At 41.3% G+C, this 24,602-nt stretch overlaps 1 protein-coding gene across 1 annotated transcript; it reads left to right on the forward strand.

Annotated features, from left to right (window-relative positions):
- The first annotated feature begins 1,601 nt into the window (after nt 1-1,601).
- Nucleotides 1,602-24,267, forward strand: LOC126282175 (prostaglandin reductase 1-like). Its single transcript, XM_049981707.1, has 3 exons — nt 1,602-1,935; nt 16,835-17,182; nt 23,554-24,267. Exons 1-3 carry the CDS (start codon nt 1,681-1,683, stop codon nt 24,004-24,006), a joined length of 1,056 nt encoding a protein of 351 aa, XP_049837664.1. The 5' UTR covers nt 1,602-1,680; the 3' UTR covers nt 24,007-24,267.
- Nucleotides 24,268-24,602: the final 335 nt, after the last annotated feature.

Here is a 24,602-nt window from a genome sequence, read left to right on the forward strand (position 1 = left end):
GTGACATAGGTAGCGTTCTTACTTTCTATAGATTCTGCTTTACGATCCACGTTGCCGAAATATCGCAGAATTTATTTTGAGTTTCAAATGGCAGAATGGCTCCTCAACCAGAAATACCAGGACGTGACGTCACAAAACTTGTAGAGCGGGACGTCAACGCTAGATAACCTCCATGCACTGACAACACCGACTCCAAGGAAGGCCTCGGTGCTTGTTGGTGACGTCACGTCAGCTAGGACGGCGAACGCCAGGTCTGATGCAGGCAGAAACGCCTGGGCGGGCTTATCACTATAAATCTCTTATTTTTGGACAAACTGTTTGGTACTGTTTTCGATTCTGCAGTTTTATTTAGATGAAAGATTTCTTACTAATTAAAGCTACAAATGAAGATCATACTTCTGTATTACTGAGTCCTGTCGAAACAAACGTAGATCAAAATGAGAAGATGCTTTGCCCCATTGCAAGCTTCGGAAATTTTACGTTCCAGAAACTATATTTACTTGATCCATTTTGTTATCGAAACTTACCCCAACCCCCTTACAATGAACTCGTTTCTTTTATTTATTTATTTATTTTCGTTTGACATCGTCACTGGAAATGTGAACTTATTTACATGAATAAATGTCCAGATGTTGCCAGTCATTAGATTACAGTCGTTTTCAACAAAATGAATTCTAAACAGGAAACAAAATAGCTTCATACATCGAAAATACTGCTGAAAACATGCACATTAGAAAAGATAAATATTCCCCTCTTGCGACTGAAAGGAGAAACTTTGTAAGATAAAAAAAAATTATTTGATAAAACAAGTATCTCTCTTTTGCCTCTTCTTCTGTCCCCCACCCTCTCCCCAAACGTGTACAATCACAAGATATTTCATTAACATTCAGTGCTGTCACCCCATAGTCAACCAAGATAACTAAAGAAGAGAAGCAATATGTTCACAGTTTCTTGTAAAAGCAACCCAGTACAAACGTACGTTCCTCAGATTTACAAATAAGGTGAAGAAGCACGAATTCTGTTGCTGCTGGACCATGAAATTGTTTTTGTATGTCAATCCTTAAAACAGGTGGAAATTTAAGTTCAGGAGTACACTATTTGTTATGACGTGTAATGAATTGCACAATTAATTTATTGCAGAAATCTCTCAGAACAATGTGTTGGTCAACTACCGCCAACAGTTTCACATTTTCCTGTGTCAGAGAAGGAGAGACAACCATTATGAGTATCCCTGCAACCGATCTGGCGTTCGCCGTGCCTAGCTCACGTGACGTCACGAACAAGCGCCGAGCCCTTCCTTTCAGTCGGTGTTGGCGCCGACAGCTTAAGCCTTCTAATCCTATGAGTTGTTGGGGGAAGAAAGTAAGGTTTACTCCAGTAAAAATAAATGTGATTTGGATTTTTAATCATGTATTAGTTACGGTTATTCTTGTAAATAAACTGTATCATTGAATAACACACGTCTCAGGGCTTTCACAGGCGTTCATGAATGACGCAGCGGTTCCTTCATTGCCGATCCGTACACCAGGCGGCGGGCGCTATGCCGCTTCCGGAATGTCCTTGACTTCGCGCCGTCTTATATATGAGACCGGATACTGGACGTAGCCTTGCAGAAGACGTCGCACTGGCTGCAGCTACGTGGGCACATCAGCCGAGACAACACCTTCTTGACCCCTTCGTATGTCAGCTCAACATCTTGTAAACTCCTGTCGGAAGCATTTCTCGCAGCTATTTATGTCGAAGGCACGCAAGTTTGTCATCGCAAGACTCTTCACCGGAGAGCCGAAAGTCGACAATTTCAGTATCGAGGAAGAAGAGTTACCAGCGCTGCAGGATGGCCAGATACTGTGCGAGGCGGAGTACATCAGCGTCGACCCCTACCAGAGGGCGTACACGCATAAGCACAAGGTTGGGGCTACCATGATCGGATCACAGGTATGTAAGGTTTACTGGTACCAGCCGACCATAGTCAAGTCACATTTCCAGTTGGTTTTCTGTGTCATGTTACGCTGCCTGCATGCTTGACACCTCCTCCCCCCTGCCCACACTAAACATAGCAAAAGTATTCCATAATTCGATTTGTTGATTTCCTCACCGTAGTGTGGTGAAATCGATAGTAGCACTCGATTTCAGGTCTCTGCTCCTGATGTTGATTTGTGCTATCAGTTGTGTAACTATCTGTCATGAAAATATTGGTAAACCAAAACGTGTCTTCATAGCTCAGTATTTGCTTTTCTAAGCAGTTATCAGAAGTCGCTCGTAACTAATATCGTATATTTTTTCAAATATGTGCCACCTTATTTTTGCCGGACTTCCATAAAAATTAAAATGATTATAGATCGGCCTGACCCATCACAGCAGCAATTCACTTTCAAGTTACGCTTGGCACCTAGAAATTTTTTTTTGAAGACGTCTCTGTCCTACCAGTTGAAGGAAAGCGTTGCCATAAAACAAAGTATGAACAACGGTTTAATAATTAGTTTGTGCTACTTGTCCGACAGCTATAATTTAATTTATAGTATCATAAAATTAAAACAGTTTGTTTTTTATTTATATTTAATGTATTTTAAGGCGTACCATTGTGATAGAAACTTTGAGTGCATTGTTATGTCCTAAAACCTGACTTCCATGTCAGCAAAATAAAATAAGCGAAATTTTTACAAAATTAGAAAGAGCTGTTTATTGGCATATAATATGTCTCATCTTACGGGAATTTTTGTGATGAGTCCTGAATTGGTCTTAGATTTTGCGAGTCTGCGTTATTTCCGAAGTGACATTAATGAAGCTAATACGTTTGGATTACTGTTGTATGTTAAAATATGTTTTTTTCAGCGTATGCTACATAAATGTTTCTTCCGAAAAAGTCTTTTATTGAATCTGATTATTATACACCAGTTTCTGTTTTTCTCGTATTTGATAAAATTTTGAGATTAACGAAATGAGTTGTTCACCCATGAAACTTACTGTCCTACTAAGACTTAATTGCAGTCGATGTTCAATTCTCAGTAACAAAATATTGGGTAATGAATTAAAGTTGTTTCCGTATTCGAAATTTGAATTTACTTACAAGAATCATAAAGCACAATTTCGTGAAGGCCGTATGGTATCTGTTGAATGAACAAGCAGGCATTCCTCATTTATTTATATAAATTATGTACATATTACATAAACACCATATCATATTATGTACAAGAAATGGATGTAGCGTGATTTACACTTTGGTTAGGTTCAAAGAGTTCCTTGTTACGTGTCGTGATCGGCTTTGCTTTGGTAATAGATATAACATTAAATGACAATGAGTGACTTAAAAGAACAAATTGATACTAATGCTCCTTATTAAATGTCAACAACAAATTGCTGTAATCAGTCACATTTATTACTTTTTTCACATTGCGTTTCCGAGAATTTTACCTCCATCATAAGGTGATTTTATGTCAGTAATCAAGACATGGATGTATTGAATGTACGACTGTTAAGTAACCTTTGACACTGCCTTTCATTACTAATAGGCGGCCTTTTTTGCAGGCGCATTTACATGACGCTCATTTTATATAAGATGAACCAAGCAGAGTTTAGAACACCTTTGCTTGATTTTTATTCCATTTGTACAGAGTGTATGTGGTGTAAATATGACTGGGAGAACAGATTGTGATCAGTGATCACTGGAAGTCAGTGACACAGGTTGCCAGAGATCGTACATACTATCCATTCTTGCCTTAATCATTAACGTAAATCTACCTGATGACAGAAATTCAGTTCTTCGAAAGGCATTCTGCAAAGAATAATAAATGTGGCTGGTTAGAGTAGTTTATAACTTAAAAACGTAAGTTGCATTAGAAAATATGTCATTGCTTTCAGTTGCTGCCGCAAAAGATGGAATAGAGATGTAATGTAACTGTGACCTGAGCAGAACGTAATAGAGTCTTTGCATACATTAATCTTTTGAGATGCTACAGAAAAATGCTGAAGATTAAATGGGCAACTCACGTAACTAATGAGAAGATACTGAATAGAACTGGGCAGACGAGAAATTTTTGGTACAACCTAACTAGAAGAAGGGATCGGTTGAGGGAACAAATTCTGAGGCATCAAGGGCTCACCAATTTAGTACTGGAGGGTAGCGTGAGGGGTAAAACTCGTAGACCTATAGATGAATACATTAAGCAGGTTCTGAAGAATATAGATTGCGTTAGTTACTCTGAGATGAAGAAGCTTTCACAGGATAAAGTAGTGTGGAGAGCTGCATCAAACCAGTCATCGGACTGATGACCACAACAACAACATTCGTAACGGTCACGGCTGAGTCTAATCTGAAATTTTCGCATTTAATGCTACTTACTGACTCATGCAGCGATCATAAGCCACGTAGAGTGTAAGCCAAAGGATACTCCGTCCATTTAGCACCACTTTTCCTGCTAGCCTGTTTCGTCCAGTAACCATGTTCACATACGAGAAGCTTAGTTAGTGTCGATTTGCTCAAAGTTTCAGTGTATTCCTCGGATGCTTCAGTCTCGACAGTGGCTCTTGGGATCTGTAGTTGCGTGTATTACATTAAATGCAGTGGTGGATTTTGGTTCTCTTCTGGCGTTCGTCATTATCTTTCATTCTCACTGTATTTAGGTCTGGATTGCAACGCGTATCAGTGATCTCATCCGCGATTCTTTAGAGAATCGAACTCTCGTGTGTAGAACAGTTTCAAACGCCAGCTTGCTTTAGAAAGAGTGTATGTATACTACTACATAAAGACAAATCGTTGTTTAACGTTGTTGCCTAAAATAGCGAAAAGTACATCCACGATTATCTTCATATTTCGACGCATTACTCCAATGATCATTCGGACGATCATGGACTATATATTTTTAAGAGACACAGTATATAAATAGATGCATGCTTATTATACAAGTGTGTGTGTTTGTGTGTGTGTGTGTGTGTGTGTGTGTGTGTGTGTGTGTGTGTGTGTGCTTGACATCTCCTCTTAAACCACATGACCGATTTCGACCAAACTTCCTACACATGTACCTTACTGTCACCTCATAATCGATGTGGTGGTAAGGACCACCCACCTATCAAAGGAGTGGGGGTGGGGATGATGAAGGTCTTTAGCACGCATCATATGAATTCCCAAATTTTATTCTTCCATTAATTAAGTATGAGAGGACTTATTTATGTGCAACGTACTTTATGTACAAGTTCAAACCCTTATGAATTTTTTCTCTCCAGCAGAATGATTTTTCCGCGGTTCAAAGTATGTCATTGTAATTTATTACTTCTTTACTGTTAACAGTATTTGCGACACATTCTACAGACAGTATGTGCAAATAACCCAGGATTTAAGTGTAAAATTATACCATTGTAGCCGGCCAGGGTGGCCGAGCGGTACTAGGTGTTACAACCGGATCCTAAAATCAACGTGACTCGATATTTCGGCGATCCAACTGGTCGCCATCTTCTCCTGAAGATGGCGACCAGTTGGATCGCCGAAATATCGAGTCAAGTTGATTTTAGGATCCGGCAGCAAACCCGAAGAGATTTTCAAGACTTATTACGCCGGGAAAGCCTACGAAGTCACACTAGGTGTTACAGTCTGGAACCGCGCGACCGCTACGGCGTAGGTTCGAATCCTGCCTCGGGCATCGATGTGGGTGATGTCCTTAGTTAGGTTTAAGTACTGCTGAGTTCTAGGGCACTGATCACCTCAGAAGTTAACTCCCATAGTGCTCAGAGCCATTTGAACCATACCTATATACATCACATAGTTCAGGAGATTTGATATTATAAAAGCTGAGGTGCTTGAAAGTCTGCCGCATCATGCATGACTTCTACATTTGTTACTTCTTTGCTACTATCTCTAGTCACTAAAATTTTCACAGTCAGTGTTCACACATGCCGCTCGATGTACCTACAACATTATATCATTGTGCAACACATAATTCATTAGACATGACGTCATAAATATTAAGCACCAGGCAAGATGCTGTGTGATACAGGCGTGGACGCTCAGCAATAAATGAATACCTGGTAAACCACATGCTTCTCCGATAGTATGTAATTTATAATGGTGAACTTCGTTAACAAAAATCTCGAAGAGTTCTTGACCGATTCACTTTAGATTTTTACACTATACCATAATGAGAAATCGATCTGACGTATGACATTCATGTTATTAATATATACAAAATGTAAGTAAATATGTGATATAAACAAACGGAGAATGAGTCGCAATACGAGGGAGGAGTTGAGCGTCTATACGAGGGTGTGTTTCTACATCTGACAGATGATGCTTGTTCAAATTTCACAATTTTGCTTTATATACGAGCTGTAACGGTCGTGAGCATTGGTTACCGTTCAGGTCTGACGTGGTGAGATGATCTCAGTCAAGAATGCCTTTAAGGCGACAAATACGCCCTCATCAACACCTCGCTGAGTTTGAACGAGGTCGAGTAATATGGTCACCAGAAGCCGTATGTTCCTTCTGCAATACTGCAGAAAGACTTGGCAGGAATGTAGCCACTACACCTGATTTCTGGCAACGGTTGTCACGAGAATACGCTATCGGAAGAAGTCTGGACCCCTGACGCTCAAATGGCACTACCGACAGGGAAGAGAATCGTGTTTGGTGTGTGGCTCCGGCGCATAGTATTGCATCTGCAGCATCAATCTGAGCAGCTGTTGCCACACAGTTACTTCAAGCACAGCTCCGGGCCTAACGGCGTGTAATGTGCATTCCACTGGCCCCAAACCATCACCATTTTCGACTACAGTAGCGTCATGGGACAGCTCTATGGAGGGGAGGTTGGAGGTCTATAGTTTTTTGCTGAGAAAAGCTTGATCTGCCTCGGTTCCAAAGATGGCCATGTGTTGGTTATAATTAGGATAATTGAAGGCCTGCTGCCAACCTATCTGCTTGATAGAAGCACTAGACACATACTTGCAATTATGACCTGGTGTCCGATTTCGTATGGCAGGAGGAACATCCTCGTGCGTATCCCGCGCACCATGACTGCAAATCTGTACGTCAGTCTGTTAATTGAACCTGTGGTGCTGCCATTCATGAACAGCTTTCCAAGATATCCAACACGATAACGCTCACCCTCACAACACTGTTGTAGACCAACATGCTCCACAGTGTATCGACGTGTTGCATTGGGCTGCTGGACACACCTCCAATCGAGGATGCATCGGACATCATTGGACGGCAACTTCAGCGTCATCCACAAACCCTCCCTTCATTGACCGATCAAGTGCAACAGGTATGGAACTCCATCCCACAAGCAGACTTTCGGCACCTGTACAACACAATCAATACATTTCTCCATGTCTGCATACTTGCATTCAACATTCTGACGCCCCCCCCCCCCCCCTCCCCGGACGGTTAATGTACCAGCACTTCACATTTGCAACTGCTTATATGGCACTAACATTAACCTGTAAGCTTGCAATGTTAATCAGTTAGACAATTAACCTAGACAAACGTGTCCCGGAAATTTCGTAGCTCTAAATATTTGTTGATACGGCAGTTTTTTATTTCGACAGTATATAAATGAGAAAAATTGTTACCAAAAATCTCGAGAGTTTTTGATTTATTTAATTCAGATTTTGGTACGATACTCTAATGAACATTTGGACCTACTTGGATTGTGTATTTTTATCATACACAATAAATAAATAATATATAATACTTATAGAGGGAAGCCTATCCTCACAGATCAAAGAGCTGAAGATGTTTTTCATATCCCGTATATCAATGGTTCAGTTCCCTATCATGGTTTCGTTTACGATAACAATAAAGAAGGGCAGAGAGAGGTCTAACAGGATAAAGAAAGGGGGAAACATAGAGGAAATGGTCGTAGAAAGGGATTGGGGGTAGAGGTGAGGGTAACGGCAGAGAGAGGGAGGTGGAGTTATAGACGTGTGTCAAATCAATTAGCAAATTAATTAGGTATTGCGAAGTAACGCTTGGTTCGCTTGTAACGTCATATCTCACGGAATATGTGTCGTTCACAGATGTAATATTTATGGTACATTCAGTGATATATGTAAATACCGTCTGCAAAATGTGTTGCGAATGCAGTCAGTACTAAAGAAGTAATAAATTAAAACGGCCTACTTGATGTGATTGTTTTACTACATAAACAGCGAAAATGTACACACATCAAAAAACGTTTTGCATCACCTAGATTCCGAGAATTCTACATCCTGTACCGAACATTGGAATAGAGATCAACATAAACATCATTTTCGCCGTTTTTATTGCTCACGAAAAGCACACATTCATGCTGTACCACCATACAGCGAGACCTGCAGCGGTGGTGCTCCAGATTGCTGTACACACCGGTACCTCTAATACCCAGCAGCACGTCGTCTTGCATTGATCTATGTCTGTATTCGTCCTGGCATATTATCCAAAAGTTCATCAAGGCACTGTTGGTCCAGATTGCCCAACTCCTTAACGGCGGTTCAGCGTAGATTCCTCAGTGTGGCTGGTAGGTCACATCGTCCATAAACAACCCTTTCCAATCTATCCCAGACATGGGCGATAGGGTTCATGTTTGGATAACATGCTGCTCACTCTAGTCTAGCGATGTCGTTGTCCTGAAGGAAGTCATTCACAAGATGTGCACGATGGGCTGCGGGAATTGTCGTCCATGAAGACGAATGCTTGGAGAATATCCTGCCGATATGTTTGCACTATCGGTAGGAGGATGACATTCACATATTGTACAGCCGTTTCAGCGCTTTCGGTGAGCAATAGTGGAAAACGGCGGCCCCACATAATGCCACTTCAAAACCGCACTCTCTGGACAGTGTGTCTAAGCCGTTCAGCTTGACCTGGTTGCCTCGAAACACGTCTCCGACATTGGTTGAAGGCATATGCGACACTCATCGGTGAACAGAACATGATGCCAATCCTGAGCGGTCCATTCGGCGTGTTGTTGGGCCCATGTGTAGCGTACTGCATGATGTCGTGGTTGCATAGATGGACCTCGCCATGTAAGTTGGGAGTAAAGTAGCGTGTCATGCAGTCTATTGCGCACAGTTTGAATCGTAACACGGCGTCTTGTGGCAGCACGAAAGCATTATTCAACATGAATTCGTTGCTGTGAGGGTTCCTCCGAGCCATAATCCGTAGGTAGCCGCCATCCACTGCGGTAGCAGCCCTTGGGCGGCCTGAGCGCGACATATCATCGACAGTTCCTGTCTCTCTGTATCTCCTCCATGTCCGAAGAACATCACTTTGGTTCACTCCGAAACGCCTGAACACTTCCCTTGCTGAGAGCCCTTCCTGGCACGAAGTAACCATTCGGACGCGATCGAACCGCGTTATTGACGTCTAAACATGGTTGAACTACAGACAACACGAGCCGTGTACCTCCTTCCTGGTGGAATGACTGGATCCGATCGGGTGTCGGACCCCCTCCATCTAATAGGTGCTGCTCGTGCATGGTTGTTTACATCTTTTGGCTGGTTTAGTAACATCTATGAGCAGTCAACAGGACTATGTCTGTGATTCAATTTCCACAGTCAACGTTTATCTTCAGCAGTTCTGGGAAATGGGGTGATGCTACACTTTTTTTGATGTGTGTAATAAGCGATGAGCTTCTTCCATTTCATCATTTTGTGGTGGCTCTCAGCGATAAAAAGTTTTGTAAGGGACTGATGTTGTATGTATAGCTAGTTGAAGTACACTAAGAGCTCTGAGACTCAAATACCTGTACCGCTTGATAGGCAGGTGGTTCTTGCGCCGCAACGATTGTTTGCAGACAGTAAGTGTACACGCGATCCGAAGTTTGGTTGAAATTGGTTGAACGAGGAGGAGCTGTGAAACATCCGCACATAAGTACATAAATACATACATACAGACATTGACACATTGTATTGTATTGCATTGTATTAAACGTGGGACCTAGAAACGACGGAAAGGCTTTGTCCCGCCGCAGCCCTCAGTGGTGCACAACCCCAAAACAGGCCACAGCAATCCACCCACCCTACCGCCGCCTCACACCGAAGCCAGGGTTATTGTGCGGTTCGGCCCCAATGAAAACAGCAAATCAATTCTTGTCCGCCTGTCTGATCTGTTAGAAGGTTTAATCGAATATGTATTTATATTAGGTAAAATTATCTTCCAATTTGCCCCGCCCCCACCTCTCCCCAAAAAATAATCCTGTGTGGGGGCTGTTTGTATGTTAAGGATCTGGCAGGTAACATTGACAGTAGCCTTAGAACTTACGCAGAGTATACAGTTATGTGTAATGCAGTAGTATCTGAAGAATGCTACAAAAATGTTGTCAGATCCCGACAAGATATCAAGGAATTGCAAAGTTTTGCAGCTTGATTTAAAATGTTCAAAACGGTAATAGGGCGCACTTCACATAACGCCGAAACGGATTACAACGTGGGTAAAGAATATCACTACTACGACATTAGTTTGTTCAGGAATAAATCATGGGTGTATAAAGTTTCAGAATATTAACTACAATGATCACATAGTCTCAATCGTAGGGCAACGGGGTGGCAATCACCAGTGGGGGAGCTGGGATTTGAGAACCACTCGAAACAATTCGTTACAATGCAAACAATATCTAAGAGAGTGACAAGTAGAAAACAAGCGAAATTAACGAGGCAGCTTCGCACGGCGCACTGCCATGCAACAACGGAAAAGCGGGCCAGTTCAAGGCCAACTGGTTCCTACAGGTTGCGGCCGCAGCGAGTGCCCTTGACTCTCTTGACTTCTTGACGTCAGCTATAATTTACTCCCAACTGACGGTCAGTCTAGAGGTTGGCTGCGTGCCTTTCTCTTCTGCATACAGCGGCACTAAATACAGGAACTGAACTAGGCAGCGCCTTTCTTAAGACGCTGGCTTTAGATTCGGAAGAAACAGATTCCGAAGGGGCATCATTGATTTAGATTCTCCTTAACTATTCTTACTAATATTACAGCTATTTCCTTCTACGGGCTTCGTTGGATTGAACTGCTTCTTAAGAGTTACGTTGTGGAGTACTTGTTGTATAGTTTTCCCTCCAGATAGACACCACATTGAGTACCGGATGAGGTTGGAATACGGTGTATCATGACACGGTAATAAACTGAGAAGGCTTTTGTCAGAGATGGCAATCACTACAGAAGTATGTAAATCTCCATCGTGAATATCCTGTCGTTAGAGGTTTCACGTTAATAGCGTCACTGTCTTTCATCAGATTGTCTGGCAAGAGTGAGAAGTCTTATTTGTTAGTGAAATGTTCTGAAGGTGTGACTGAACATTTCTTTGCCTGCAGTATCCGTTTCTACTGTGGCACTTGGCAGAACAGATCAGTCACTTCAGTCCGCGATAAGAGCCATTAACAAAAATTAGAAACATCTCGAATGTGCTTCAGTAACTGTGAAACATTATTTATGAACTATAAATACTGCACTTTTCAGTGCTGTAGGAGGCGGTGATTACAAATAGTGTTGCAGTCTTCTTTATCAAAACTTTTCATCTGGAAAGATCTCAAGAATGGGTATGTTTATCACTAGTTTCGTTCAGTTAAATGACCATCTTAATAGTCTGACTGGATCATCATCGCAACAGTCCCATCACATTTCGTGAAAATACATCACAAGTAGTATTCAGCACAGCGACAGTCATGGATGCAGTTGTGTCTCTTAACAAAAGATCAGTGCAACCGCAGATAAGACATCCGAAGAACACTGACAACGGTAGCGTATGTTCAAACAAAAATGAAACAGTTTCTGCGGTTTCCAGAAGATACTATCATTGGCATAGGAATTAGCCACGTTTCGTATGCCTGTAAGGCACTAACAGAAATAACTTACTCGCCAAATACGTTCCTGACAGAAAAATCGTAGCTTTTATAATTTGACCATATGAAGTTTGTACCTGGAAACTTCTTCAAAACAAGTGTTGTCTCACAGCCTATACAGTTACTCTGAACAACAGCAAAGTAACACAAGAATATGTAAAGAAAAAGTAATGACTCAGTTTTAGTACCAATTAAAGCGTATTTCCCAACACATTTCGTCAATGAACTACCGTCTTTGCTTCTCCAAAACACCTTTGTTCATCATACATGTCTGTATTCCTTCTCGGCAGTAGACTGTTACGCCGACTCCCTTATTTTTATTTTGCACCGTATAATCCTCACATTCACTGCACAGTGGAGCAGTAATTGTGTAGGAAATTGCAGTAAGGTTAGGGGTCTAAGTGGATAAATGACAGAATACAAATTCAAAAGTCCGATGATGAGTGATCCAATACTTAAACATTTCGATGACATTTTCAGTCACATACGATTTCTTTTTTTTTTTTTTTATTGTATGCCATGATTTGAATACGTAAAAAATTCCAACTTTTCCTGTGGTTTGGAGTCAGCCCTAAATATGGTCAACCTACTGTAGTATTTTAAGAAAAGTCATTAAAATGCCCAGAAGTATGCATGTCCTGACAGAAATAAGTAATGCAGATAATAAGATTAAAACTATATGGGGCATTGTCAAACGGGAGACAGGACAGCCAGTCACTGTACGAGATTCAATAACAGTTAAACTAAGCGCCGAACATGTGACATTACCTATAAGTTGCACGTACGTTTAAGAATCACTTTCAGAATGTAGCTCCAAATATAGGATTTATTGGTTCATTTAAAGAAGCAAGGGAGTATATTAAAACGAATATTCAAAAAAACTTTAGGCAACTAGAGATATCAGCAATATCCTTCAGTAAAATTAATACAGTTTTACAACTGTTCAAGGGGTGAAAAATTTTAATCCCTGGGCTAAAAATCACAAACGAACTCTCACAGCGTTTAATTCTGGATCCACTTCTATTTCTTATACATGTGAATAACCTTCCACTTAACATTCGACAAGCAAATTTGGTACCTTTTGCAGACGATGCTAGTGTTATAATAAATCCAATTAGAGAGAAAGCAACAGAAGAGGTAGTAAATGGTTTTATCGAAATAATTATTAAGTGGTTCTCTGAAAGTGGGCTCCGTCTAAATTTTGAAGAAAACACACTACATTCACTTATGTAGAACAAACAAAGTACTGCCAAAAGTTAATGTACCACATGACCAGGAGTCTGTAAGTGGGGTAAAATACTCCAAAATTTTAGGTATACATTTTGATGAAAATTTTAACCAGAAGAATCATGTTACTGAGCTTCTCAAACAATGAAGTACAATTACTTTTGCTTTTCACATAATTATTAATCTCGGAAACAAACGTATCAACCTGTTGACATATTTTGCTTAGTACCCGAACATATACCAAAAAATACGTCTTTCATATTAGATGCAGTGTGCTGCCACCTATTGCCAGGTACTTCATATCAGCGGACTGAGTAGTCATTAGACATACTGAGATGTCAGAATGGGGCGCTACGCGGAACTCACGGACTTCGAACCTGGTCATGTGATTGGGTGTGACTTGTATCATATGTCTGCGCGCAAGATATTCACACCCCTCAACATTCCTAGGTCCACTGTTTCCTATGCGATAGTGAAGTGGAAACGGGAAGGGCACGTGCAGCACAAAAGCCTACAGACCGACCTCGTCTGTTGACTGACGGTTGAAGAGGGTCGTAATGTGTAATGGGCAGACATCTGTCCAGAATATCACACAGGAACGCCAAGCTGCATCAGGATTCACTGTAAGTACTATGAGGTGAGAAAACTTTGATTTCATATCCGAGCGGGTGCTTGTAAGCCGCACATCACTGCCTTTCCCAGAAACATTACTGAGAAAATTTAAAGAACAAGTATTTGAAGCCGACTGCCACGCTATTCTACTGCCACCAACATACATTGGTGATAAAAACCACGAAGAAAAGATACGACAAATCAGTGTTCGTACGGAGGCACACAGACAGTCGTTTTTCCCTCGCTCTATTTGCGAGTCGAACAGGACATGAAATGACTAGCAGTGGTACAGGGCGCCCTCCGCCACGCACCACACACTAGCTTGTGAAGTGTGTACACAGATGTAGATGCAGAAAAAATACAAGCACTATTCATCAACTAATTCCTTCAATTTTCTCATGTTGAGAAGTGACAAGGAGCGTCCTGTGTTACTTGGTAAAAAAAAAAGTTACTCTAGTCAAAATCGCATAAATACTTCTTTATTTTGGACAACTGGATTGTAAGGACTCTGCCTGTACGCCGTCTAGAGTGGATCATCAATGAAAGAAACATATCTATCTAGCGTAAACCGATGTGCTAATTTGCAATTTCACAATACATTGCGATTAGCAATAGTGTGTGACACTAAATATACGGATATGACCATGTGCACAAGGTACCAGTTGATAGTCAAGTTTTTGCTTCTACCGATCCTTTGTATAATATGCTACTTTTTATCTTCTCATGCGATAGCTTGCATTGTGGTTCCAATTCAGCAATGAAGAAGATTTTTTGACAAAGCAATTTCTGTTTTTGTACAGCGTGCGTAATAGTAGTGACAGTGGCTCCTCGGTGAAACGAACCTTGAATCAGTAGGTTATGAGCAGTGGAGAACTAAGGTCATGTTGTTTCTTCGAAGCCATATGCTCTCAACATGTGGCTGCAATCACAATAGCCGCAATTTACGAGGTACATTCTGTAATAGCGAAATTAGTATTATATTAACACTTTCAGCTGCTGACGGGCGTTGATGTATTTCAACGGCGACAGGGGAAAATGTGTGCCACCACCGGGACTCGAACCCACGACCTCCTACTTACATGGCAGATGCTCTATCCGTGTGAGCCAACAGGGGCACGGTGGATAGCGCAACTGCAGGGACATCTCGCACACGTCTCTCGCGAGATCCACATTCTCACCTTATATGTCCACACACTACATTCGTGGTGTCCCTGCCCAACACACTCATTACTTGGGGAAATCATTCTTACCACATCCCGTACGAGTTCGGGTAATATGTGTGCATGCAAAAAACAGACACCATATCCATATAAGTCCTGACAATACCGGCCTTGACCTTCTTCTTCTGTGCGGTCTCGCGGGAGGCGTGCGCGAAATAGTCCCTGCAGTCGTGCTATCCTCCGTGCCCTTGTTGCCTCAGATAGATAGAGCGTCTGCCACTTACGCAGGAGATCCTCGGTTCGAGTACCGGGCGGGGCACACATTTTCACCTATCCCCGTTGATACATATTAACGCCTGTCAGCAGCTGAAGGTGTTAATATAATTCTAATTTCGTTCTAGACCGTTGAAGGTAATCAATGGCGTCTGTCCGAAAGAACAGACACCATATCCATATAAGTATCTTCTGTAATAAGGTTGTTTCTGGCAAAAAATTGTGTAGCTATTGAAATTTGTTGTGCATTTCGCAAAGTTTACTGACGAAAAATAATGAGTGTATGTGCAAAAAATGGGTGAACCAATGTCCATGGTGAACAGAAAAGTAGTTGACTGATTATCGAATGCAAATCTGATTCAACTGATTGACGAAAGGGCTAGAGAAAACCATCTCGGAGATTTCTGTTAATTTTTCACTAATTACTCTTACTTTCCTGAGCAAAGAGTATACTGTAGCCAACTTAGATTCCATCACAACATTTGCGCCGAGAGACTATGGTAAATTTCATAAAAGGAAAAGGAATTCAACAATTAGTCGCTGTCCAGTATTGTAACTAGATGTATCTAGAATGTGACTACGTATGTGTTAAAGTCGTAAAGTAACATGTGCTGCCACGAGCTTCACTAGTCTATACAACTCGATTTAAACACAGTGGAGATGGCTATTCAGTAGCTGAAACCTAGATCTGCAGTGCAATATAAGTTGGATAGTGACTCTTTGGTGAATTCCTGTTCCTGTTTTGACTACATATGATTTGAGCTACCGGAGATGAAATGCCAAATTTGTGCCTAAAATTCTTTCTGAGGAACAAAAGACACAGCCTATGGAAGCTATACTGTCTTTGGTCCTGCGTTACGAAAGAGAAGGTGACGCTTTTCACGATCAGACTGTGGCAAGAGGCAAGACGTGCCTGCTGTATACGAATGAAGAAGCAAAACTACACTCGATGCACTGGTAACCGCTAAACCCCACAAAGTGTTCGACGACACTTTCCAGCAAGATACTACTGGCAACTGTCTTACAACTCAGAAATCGAATATTGATACTGGAGTTCTCGGCAAGCCGCGCGACCGCTACGGTCGCAGGTTCGAATCCTGCCTTGGACATGGATGTGTGTGATGTCCTTAGGTTAGTTAAGTTTAAGTAGTTCTAAGTTCTAGGGGACTTATGACCACAGATATTGAGTCCCATAGTGCTCAGAGCCATTTGACCCTTTTTTTCTCTCGGTGAGATGTGCCACAATTCACGCTCAAAGTTACTATATCACAAAAAAAACACGACAGGGGACGTTCGTAACAAAGGTCGTGGCATGCTGAGCGATGACGTGATTTTCCCACATGACAACACCTGAACGCATGGACGTACAGGAGCCAAAGAGTGAGAGTTCAGATGGCGAAGTATTCGGTCGCCCTCCCTACAGTCCTGAATGGCACTTTACTATTACCAACTAATGACAGACACGAAGTGGCTTGGTTCAAAGCACTTTGGCGTTGACGAAGAGCTGAAAAGCAGCATCAAAATATGTCTCCAATGGCAGCGGCAGAAAACGTTTCAATGGTCTGGATGGTGTCCAGAAATGTAAATTCCTGTGGGGCTCACAGTATTGCGAAACAAACACTGTCAATTCATTCACATATTTAAAAATAAAAACTCAGTTAAAAGTGTCAATAGCCCTGCTTTTTTTTCTCGCTGTGGTTAGTCTGAATAAACGCCTCCACTGTTGCCAGATTCTCAGTTTGCTTGCGGTTTCATTACAGGTGGCGCGTATCGTCGAGAGCAAGTCGCCGCAGTTCCCAGTGGGGAAGTACGTGGTCGGGTCTTGGGGCTGGCGTGACCGCACAGTGGTCAACGTGGCGGCGAAGGGTGACGACGTACAGCCACTGATGCCTGTGCCCGACATTGGGGACCTGCCGCTGTCGCTCTCGTTGGGGGTGCTGGGAATGCCGGGAGCCACTGCCTACTTCGGACTGCTCGACATCTGCCACCCAAAGCCGGGGGAGGTGGTGGTCGTCAGTGGCGCAGCGGGTGCTGTGGGCTCCATAGTGGGACAGATAGCGCGCATCAAGGGCTGCAAGGTCATCGGCATCGCTGGCTCTGACGCAAAGGTAAGCATTTTGTGTTCGTACATCCCAATGCATTTTTCATTGTTTCCATTCAACTTCTTCCAAATAGTGAAGACTGCCTCGTTAAGGACCCAAAATATTCCAGTGTCAGCCATGAATGAAATAGTCCACCACTAGTGTCAGTACTGAAGATGTTACACGAGTTGTCAGATGTGTGATAGGAGACAGTTGCCAGTCTTATGGTTTTTGGAGATCTTAATTGTTACTATCTGTTCCAGGTCTTCTGTTGTAATGGCTCAGTCTGGTTAAACTCATGCTTATAATACGTACTAGAACTGCAAATACATCCTACTCTCCTGTACCCCCCTGTCAGTCCATCTGTTGCTCCCCATATCTTTGTCCACCTCCACCTCTTTCCCACACTCTGTGTCATCACCTTCTGATGCTTTCTCTATTCATCTTCCACTCCCATCACTCCACTTGTTTCTGCCCCCCCCCCCTCCAATCAACATAACACTGTCAATCACCTTCTCCCCAACTTTGCATGTCTATCTTCTCCTTCCCCCCCTCCATCTTCCCCTTTCTGCTTCCTCACATCCCTTTGTCTATGTTCTCTTCATTCCTACCTCTGCCCTTAAGTCTCCTTTAATGTTATTGCAAATTCGGATTCCCTAGTAGTTTTCTAGTCATAAACCAATAAAACATAAATACAACCTTCCTGTTTGCTTTTTCACCATTACATTTCTTATATATTTATTTATATATTATGTATATTTAAAAAATATAACCTATGTCTGTTCGAATGTTTGTTAGAGTTTATGTAAAAATGTAATGTGCATCAGTCAAGAACTCTTAGAGTGTTTTGGTAATAACGCTACCAGTTTATTTATTACATACTAATTTATTTATATATAACATATATATTTCAAGAATAAGTATATAACAACATAACTGTATTCGAACGCAATGTTGTTTGAAAATTTTGAAGCAATCAGTGATAGACTTCCAGCGAGTTGGATTTATATTTTTATATAGTTTTCTACTATAATTATAGATTTATAATTATATACTATATGTAGCACGCTGTGAGGCTTATAAAACTCACGTGTATTCGGGTACAGCATTGTGTGCAAATTTCAAGCTAATCGGTGAAGTACTTCCACAGATATGTGATGTTTGTATATATTTGTAGAACTTATAGTGCTCCAATAAATATATAAAGACAAGCATGTATTGGAATGCAGTGTAGTGTCAAAATTTCAAAGCAATAGCTGAAGAACTTTCGTAAATTTAGGATTTTGAGATTCAAATATTTGTTTATTTAGATAGCCTAAAGAGTATGTTACAAAATTATTTAAACAATGCCATCCTCAAGAATAGTACTTGCTCTATTATTGGATTAAAAGAACGGAAATTCTGAAGAGAAATACCTATGTTTAATTATACATATCTTCAAGTGGAACAAATTAGGAATCTTGTTTTCTAATCCATTAAACCTGTGCCAAAACCATTTAGTACCTCATTTATTCGCTCTTCTTCTTAGTACTTAGTTGGATGGAATTATCCCTGTGCTCAGTGTACATGAAAGATGGTATTTTTTGTTTATGTGGGTGGCATAAGGTCCCAATTATTACTGTACCTGTGAATGTGAGTTACCTAAATATTCCCATCTAAAGGTTGTTATACTTATTCACAATCATCAAAATAAGATAATACTGATATCCCTGGAAATGCTATACTGTGTAAATAATATGCTCTGTTAATAGCATATTCTTATGCAATTAGTTAAAACCACTTGTCAATTCATTTATTTCTTCCTCTGATACCTGGTACACTAGATATCGTCTGTACACTTGTACTTTCTCTGATACCTAGTACACTACATATCTTCTGTAAACTTGTAATTTATCATAGTATTAAACAATTTTCTCTAAAACAGCTGTTTCATGTGAGTTGAAGGTGATGTCCACCATCTGCCCTGCTAATGCAACATCTCTTTTACTGGTTCATTAGACAGTTGTACAGTGGCTTAACAACCGATAGCACAGACTTAGATTGGTCAAGGACGTAAAGGGAAATTAACATGAAAACTTGTTTCCATAGTATCTTTATAGTACACTTGGCTATCTTTATAGTACACTTGACTACACTGTAGCTTTTTCTCACCTGTTAAAAAGATATATACTCTTCTATAGAGTTCGCATCTGTACAGAACAATTTGCAATTACAGATGCAAAGCGTCTCGCTTTTGGAATGAGTTTCCTAAGAGCGGGTTGAAGCATGATGTTCTCTAGCCACAGCAAGTCTCCATTGGCTTCACTGGATCCTCGAACCACATGGTCTGTTAGCTATTGTGGTGTACTTATCAAGGCTCGACCATTTTACATTCATTTTATTCTAAACAAAAAGAAATGAAACGAGCACCAACCCAAATAAGAAAGCAAACTCAATAAATCTTATATCCAGGCAACAATATAAATAAAACCTATTGAAAGAAACAAAGCAATCTCCTTAAGTTTTTAACGCACAAAGCAATATCAGAAAATCTGTATATCCTAGCCAAGATAATTGGCTGTTAGTTTGTATTTGTAATTATATGACTGCGCCCTTTAGTTCTGTCACTGATGTGAACTTTCAAACATACAATTGTCACTGAATTAAAAAAAAAAGAAATGCTAATAGCACCAGCTATTGGTTAGTCCATGTAGTTCGAAACTAAGAGCACCATCTATTGTATTTTTGGTGTATTGTGCAATGATTATTTACATTTGAACTATTTTTGTGAGCTGAGCAGATAATTTTAGACAGACTTTTAGATTACGGTATCTTTTCCTTCCATAATCCGATTATCTATATCATTAAAAATATAAATGCTCGTTTGTTAAAAATTGTGTACCTCCGAAAGTTCTTGACCTATTGTTTTTAATTCGGACACATTGTTGCATTCCGATACCGGCCCCTTTTAGATACCTGTTTGCTTACGTATATTAAAGAAATGTATACCTAAGAACACCCTTGTATTAGAATACAATGATGTGCCAGAATTTCAAAGCAATTGAGAGTTTTTTTACAACGGTTCCCTATTATTAAATTTATTTGAATTCATGTATCACATGTATCTAAAGGATGGTAAATGAAAACAGACAGGTATACCAATGGAACGTTGTGCCAAAATTTCAAAGTAATCGGTCAAAAACATTCGAAAATTTGTGATTAAGAGCATCTGCATTTTCCGTGAAAGCGTAAACGTACATGTTTGTTTCTCCAAAATCTCAAATCTCCGAAACTTTCCCACGGATTGCTTTGAAATGATGACGCAACATTGCATTCGAATACTGTCGTGTAGCCGGCCGCGGTGTTCTCGCGGTTCTAGGCGCGCAGTCCGGAACCGTGCGACTGCTACGGTCGCATGTTCGAATCCTGCCTTGGGCATTGATGTGTGTGATGTCCTTAGGTTGGTTAGGTTTAAGTAGTTCTAAGTTCTAGGGGATTAATGACCACAGCAGTTGAGTCCCATAGTGCTCAGAGCCATTTGAACCATTTTGAACTGTCGTGTATTTATATGCCTACTGGAAGGCCGTCTGATATATACGTAAATGTATATGTAATAGAAAAGGAACATTACAAAAATTTAAATGTTGATTGTTCAAAATCGTAAATTTCCGACAGTTCTTGACCAATTGCTTTGAAATTTTGATACAAAATTTCATTCTAATAAAGGAATGCTTTTAGGCACCTAACTCTGTAATATATGTCTATTTTAATACATATGATATCCACATTCGCAAACACATATTATATATACAAAATGTACAAGGTGACAAACGAAAACGGGAACATTTCCTCAATCCAATAAAACTAAAAGTGGTGAAGGTAATAAATTGCGTTCACTGTAATTGAAACCGTACTGGTTTGCCATTTACGAAACACTAATGGTTTTCAGGTTCTTTTTTAAATTACGTCCTTTAGATGACGTCCTCCTGTACGAATACATTCTGGAAATCTGCTGTTGGGATTCTTCATTGACCGCTGCAACATCTCAGCTGGGTTACTGTGAATTGCATCCCAAATTCTCTGTTTTAACTCATCCAGGGTTCTTCTTCGAGTCGTGTATACTTTGCTCTTGAGGTAGCCCAACAAGAAAAAATCACAAACGGATAAATCTGGCGATCTAGGGGGCAGGGCATCGTGAGATCATACGGTTGCCAAACAATTCTCCCACATATGCCACTTATTGCCGCGCAGTGTGTGATGTCGCTCCGTCCTGTTAAAACAGGCTTCTTGAAAGATTCGAAAGTTGTTTAATGCAGGTGTGACGAAATTTCGTAACATATCCACGAAACGGCGGCATTAACAGTTGTTGTGTTTCCCTTTTCATTTGCGAAAAAATACGGTCCGATAATACCATGTGATGAAACACCACATCATTCTGTCAGTTTACTAGCGTATAAAGGGAGCTCCTGAATGTCATTAGAATTTGTGTTTGCCCAGTAACGGTAGTTCTGTTTATTCACGTAACCTGTGACACGAAAATGTGCCTTATCTGACATCCACAACTTGTTTGGAAATTCACCGTCATTGTTTGTTTTTGTTACCATTTGTTGACAGAATCCTAATCGTAACCGGTAATCGTTGTTCAAATGGCTCTAAGCACTATGGGACTTGACTTCTAAGGTCATCAGTCCCCTAGAACTTAAAACTACTTAAACCTAACTAACCTAAGGACATGACACACATGTGTGCCCGAGGCAAGATCCGAACCTGCGACCGTAGCGGTCACGTGGTTCCATACTGTGACACCTAGAACCGATCGGTCACTTCGGCCGGAGATAATAGTTGTCCTTCGGTTCTTGAAACATCTGTAGTTTGTATGGATGAAATTTTAAATCAAGATGAAGAATTCTGCGAACACTCTCCCGGGACATTCCAACCACTGCCGCTTGATTATGAATTGAACGCCGTGGGCTCCATAACACAGACTCTCGTACAGCGTCAATGTTCGCTGGAGAACAAACACTTCTTGGTCTTCCTGTTGATTTCTTCTGAAGGGCAAATCCAATCTCTTCAAAGTTATTAATCCAACATTTTGTCACGTGATTCGACGGAACCGCATCATTGCGTCTTAAACTATAAAATGTCGAAACTCCCTCTTCGCTGATAGCAAACTGTAATTGTTTTTATATCCCGTTATTCTGTGTCACTCTGTACCATTAAGATTTGTTGTCCGCCCCGAAACCGCCTGCACGATAGCTTAGATTGTTCGGTCAGGGAGCTGGTTGGCCTCTGTAATAAAAAAACTCAGTGGAAAGATCAACAGATGAACTTTAACGGATGTCATGTGAAGTCTGCAACGACCAAACTCAACGATCAACAAGGAAAAACAAAAAATAGTTAGCTGAGTGGTCAGCATGACGGATTGCCGTCTTACGGGCTCGGGTTCCGATTCCCGGCTGGGTCGGAGATTTTCCCCTCTCAGGGACTGGGTGTTGCGTTGCTTTCATCAACAGTTCATCCCCATCCGGCGTGCAGGTCGCCCAATATGGCGTCGAACGTAAAAAGACCTGCACCAAGACGGCCGGACCTGCCTCGCAAGGGGCTTCCCGGCCAGTGACACCGAAACTTCATTTTCATTTTCCATTCAGATTTGTTTCAAATTTTTGCACATTACTGTTAATAAACGTTAAGATAGAGTATGTATACAAAAGTGAAATATTGTTAACAAACAGTAAATCTGTGTTTCTGGTTGTGGCATATTGATTTATAAATAGAATGCTACTAAAGAATCTGAATCTGCAGTAACAATAAGAATGGGTCGAGAACAGAGAGAGGGAAGAAAATGATATGGACAGAAGGGTAGAGGAAATGGAGATAGAAAATGGGAAGGACGAGTTGGAAAGAGAAAGGGGGCAGGAGGGTATGGTGGAAGAGGGGGAGAGAGAAGATGGACAGACTAAGGGAGGAGGAGATGATGGACACAGAGGGGGGGGGGGAAGGGGGGAAGGAGAAAGGGTAAGATGGACAGAGAGAGGAGAAAGGAGATTACGACGTGTACATAAAATCCCACACATATTAGAAACTGGTGCCTTCTCTTTTCTTTCTTTTCCATTCAATAACACTGAGCCTTAGTAAAGTGTAGCTGGATTCAGCTAGTGATGAAATAAACACTATATGTTTCCCCAAGCTACTGAAGTAACCTGTGAAAACCCTCAAAAATTCATCTATTATTTTTGGAGATTAGCGTGTTCAAACGCACAGAGAGACAGGGCGCTTTTAACAGTTTTATTGTTACTGTAGGTATATTCTTCAAGATACTGACTGTGTTTTATGCAAGCAGCTTTTCCTTTTGTGGCATATCAATAATTTCATTTCACTGTCTTGCTGTACCTGCATGATAAATTTCTCTCTTCCTGCAGGTCAAGTGGCTGAAGGAAGAGCTCGGGTTCCACCACGCCTTCAACTACAAGACGGTGAGCGTGGACAAGGCCATTAAGGAGGTGGCTCCGGACGGAGTCGACGTCTACTTCGACAACGTGGGAGGGGAGCAGAGCGACGAAGTGATCAGGCACATGCGGCACCGCGGCCGCATCTCCGTCTGCGGCTGCATCTCCGCCTACAACGCCACCACAGTGCCGATGGCGCCCGTCATCCAGATGCACTTGATCAGGAGCGAGCTCAAGATGGAGGGCTTCATCGTGGCCCGGTGGCTGGACCAGTGGGACAAGGCTTTCAAGGAGATGGCGCCGTGGATCAAGGAGGGGAAACTCAAGTACCGCGAGACTGTCACGGAGGGGTTCGAGAAGACGCCACAAGCATTCATTAATATGCTCAGAGGCGAGAACCTGGGAAAAGCCGTCGTCAAGGTCTGACATCTTTCGCCTGTATAGTTGGAATTACGGGCCACATCTAAAACCAATGCACGCTAACACCAAGTAATTTTAGGCACGTAATCTGAATTAACCATCAGCACGAATCACTGCAGGTTTCCAGCCACATCGTGTTTTGAGGAAATGAATAGCATTGCTCACTTTTTTAAGCTTTTGTATGTATTTTTATAATAACCTTGATCATTCTATGCTCTGTAGATGAATAATGTAAATACCAATAAAAACCACCAAAGTTGTATTTCAGCTACGTTTATTATTACGCCACAGTCAATCCCATTCTAAATGAACACCTCCAGGTGACCTGCAATTCTACAAGACAATTTTACTGAAGCTGCTGATATTTCACCCTCTTTTTCGGTCCATGTTCTCTTCCTTACGCCTATTTACGTCCATTTCCTCCTCTCCCTTCTCTGTCCTTGTCTTCTTCCCTCCTCTCTCTGACCTTGAGAATTGTTTATTGTTATTGCGAAAAATACGTTTATTGAGAACTGAAATCACTTGAAATGAAAGGGTAAGTCGATTGGGAGCATTGGTGTATCGGGTACCGGAGACATTTCTCCAGCTGCTGGCCCTCTGAG

The sequence above is a fragment of the Schistocerca gregaria genome, chromosome 1 (genome assembly GCF_023897955.1).
Source record: "Schistocerca gregaria isolate iqSchGreg1 chromosome 1, iqSchGreg1.2, whole genome shotgun sequence".
Lineage (NCBI taxonomy): Eukaryota > Metazoa > Arthropoda > Insecta > Orthoptera > Acrididae > Schistocerca > Schistocerca gregaria.

Coding starts and splice junctions, on each gene's coding strand:
- LOC126282175 (XM_049981707.1), top strand. CDS start 1,681: ATGTCAGCTCAACATCTTGTAAACTCCTGTCGGAAGCATTTCTCGCAG. Junction 1,936..16,834: donor CTACCATGATCGGATCACAG/GTATGTAAGGTT, acceptor GTTTCATTACAG/GTGGCGCGTATCGTCGAGAG. Junction 17,183..23,553: donor TCGCTGGCTCTGACGCAAAG/GTAAGCATTTTG, acceptor CTCTTCCTGCAG/GTCAAGTGGCTGAAGGAAGA.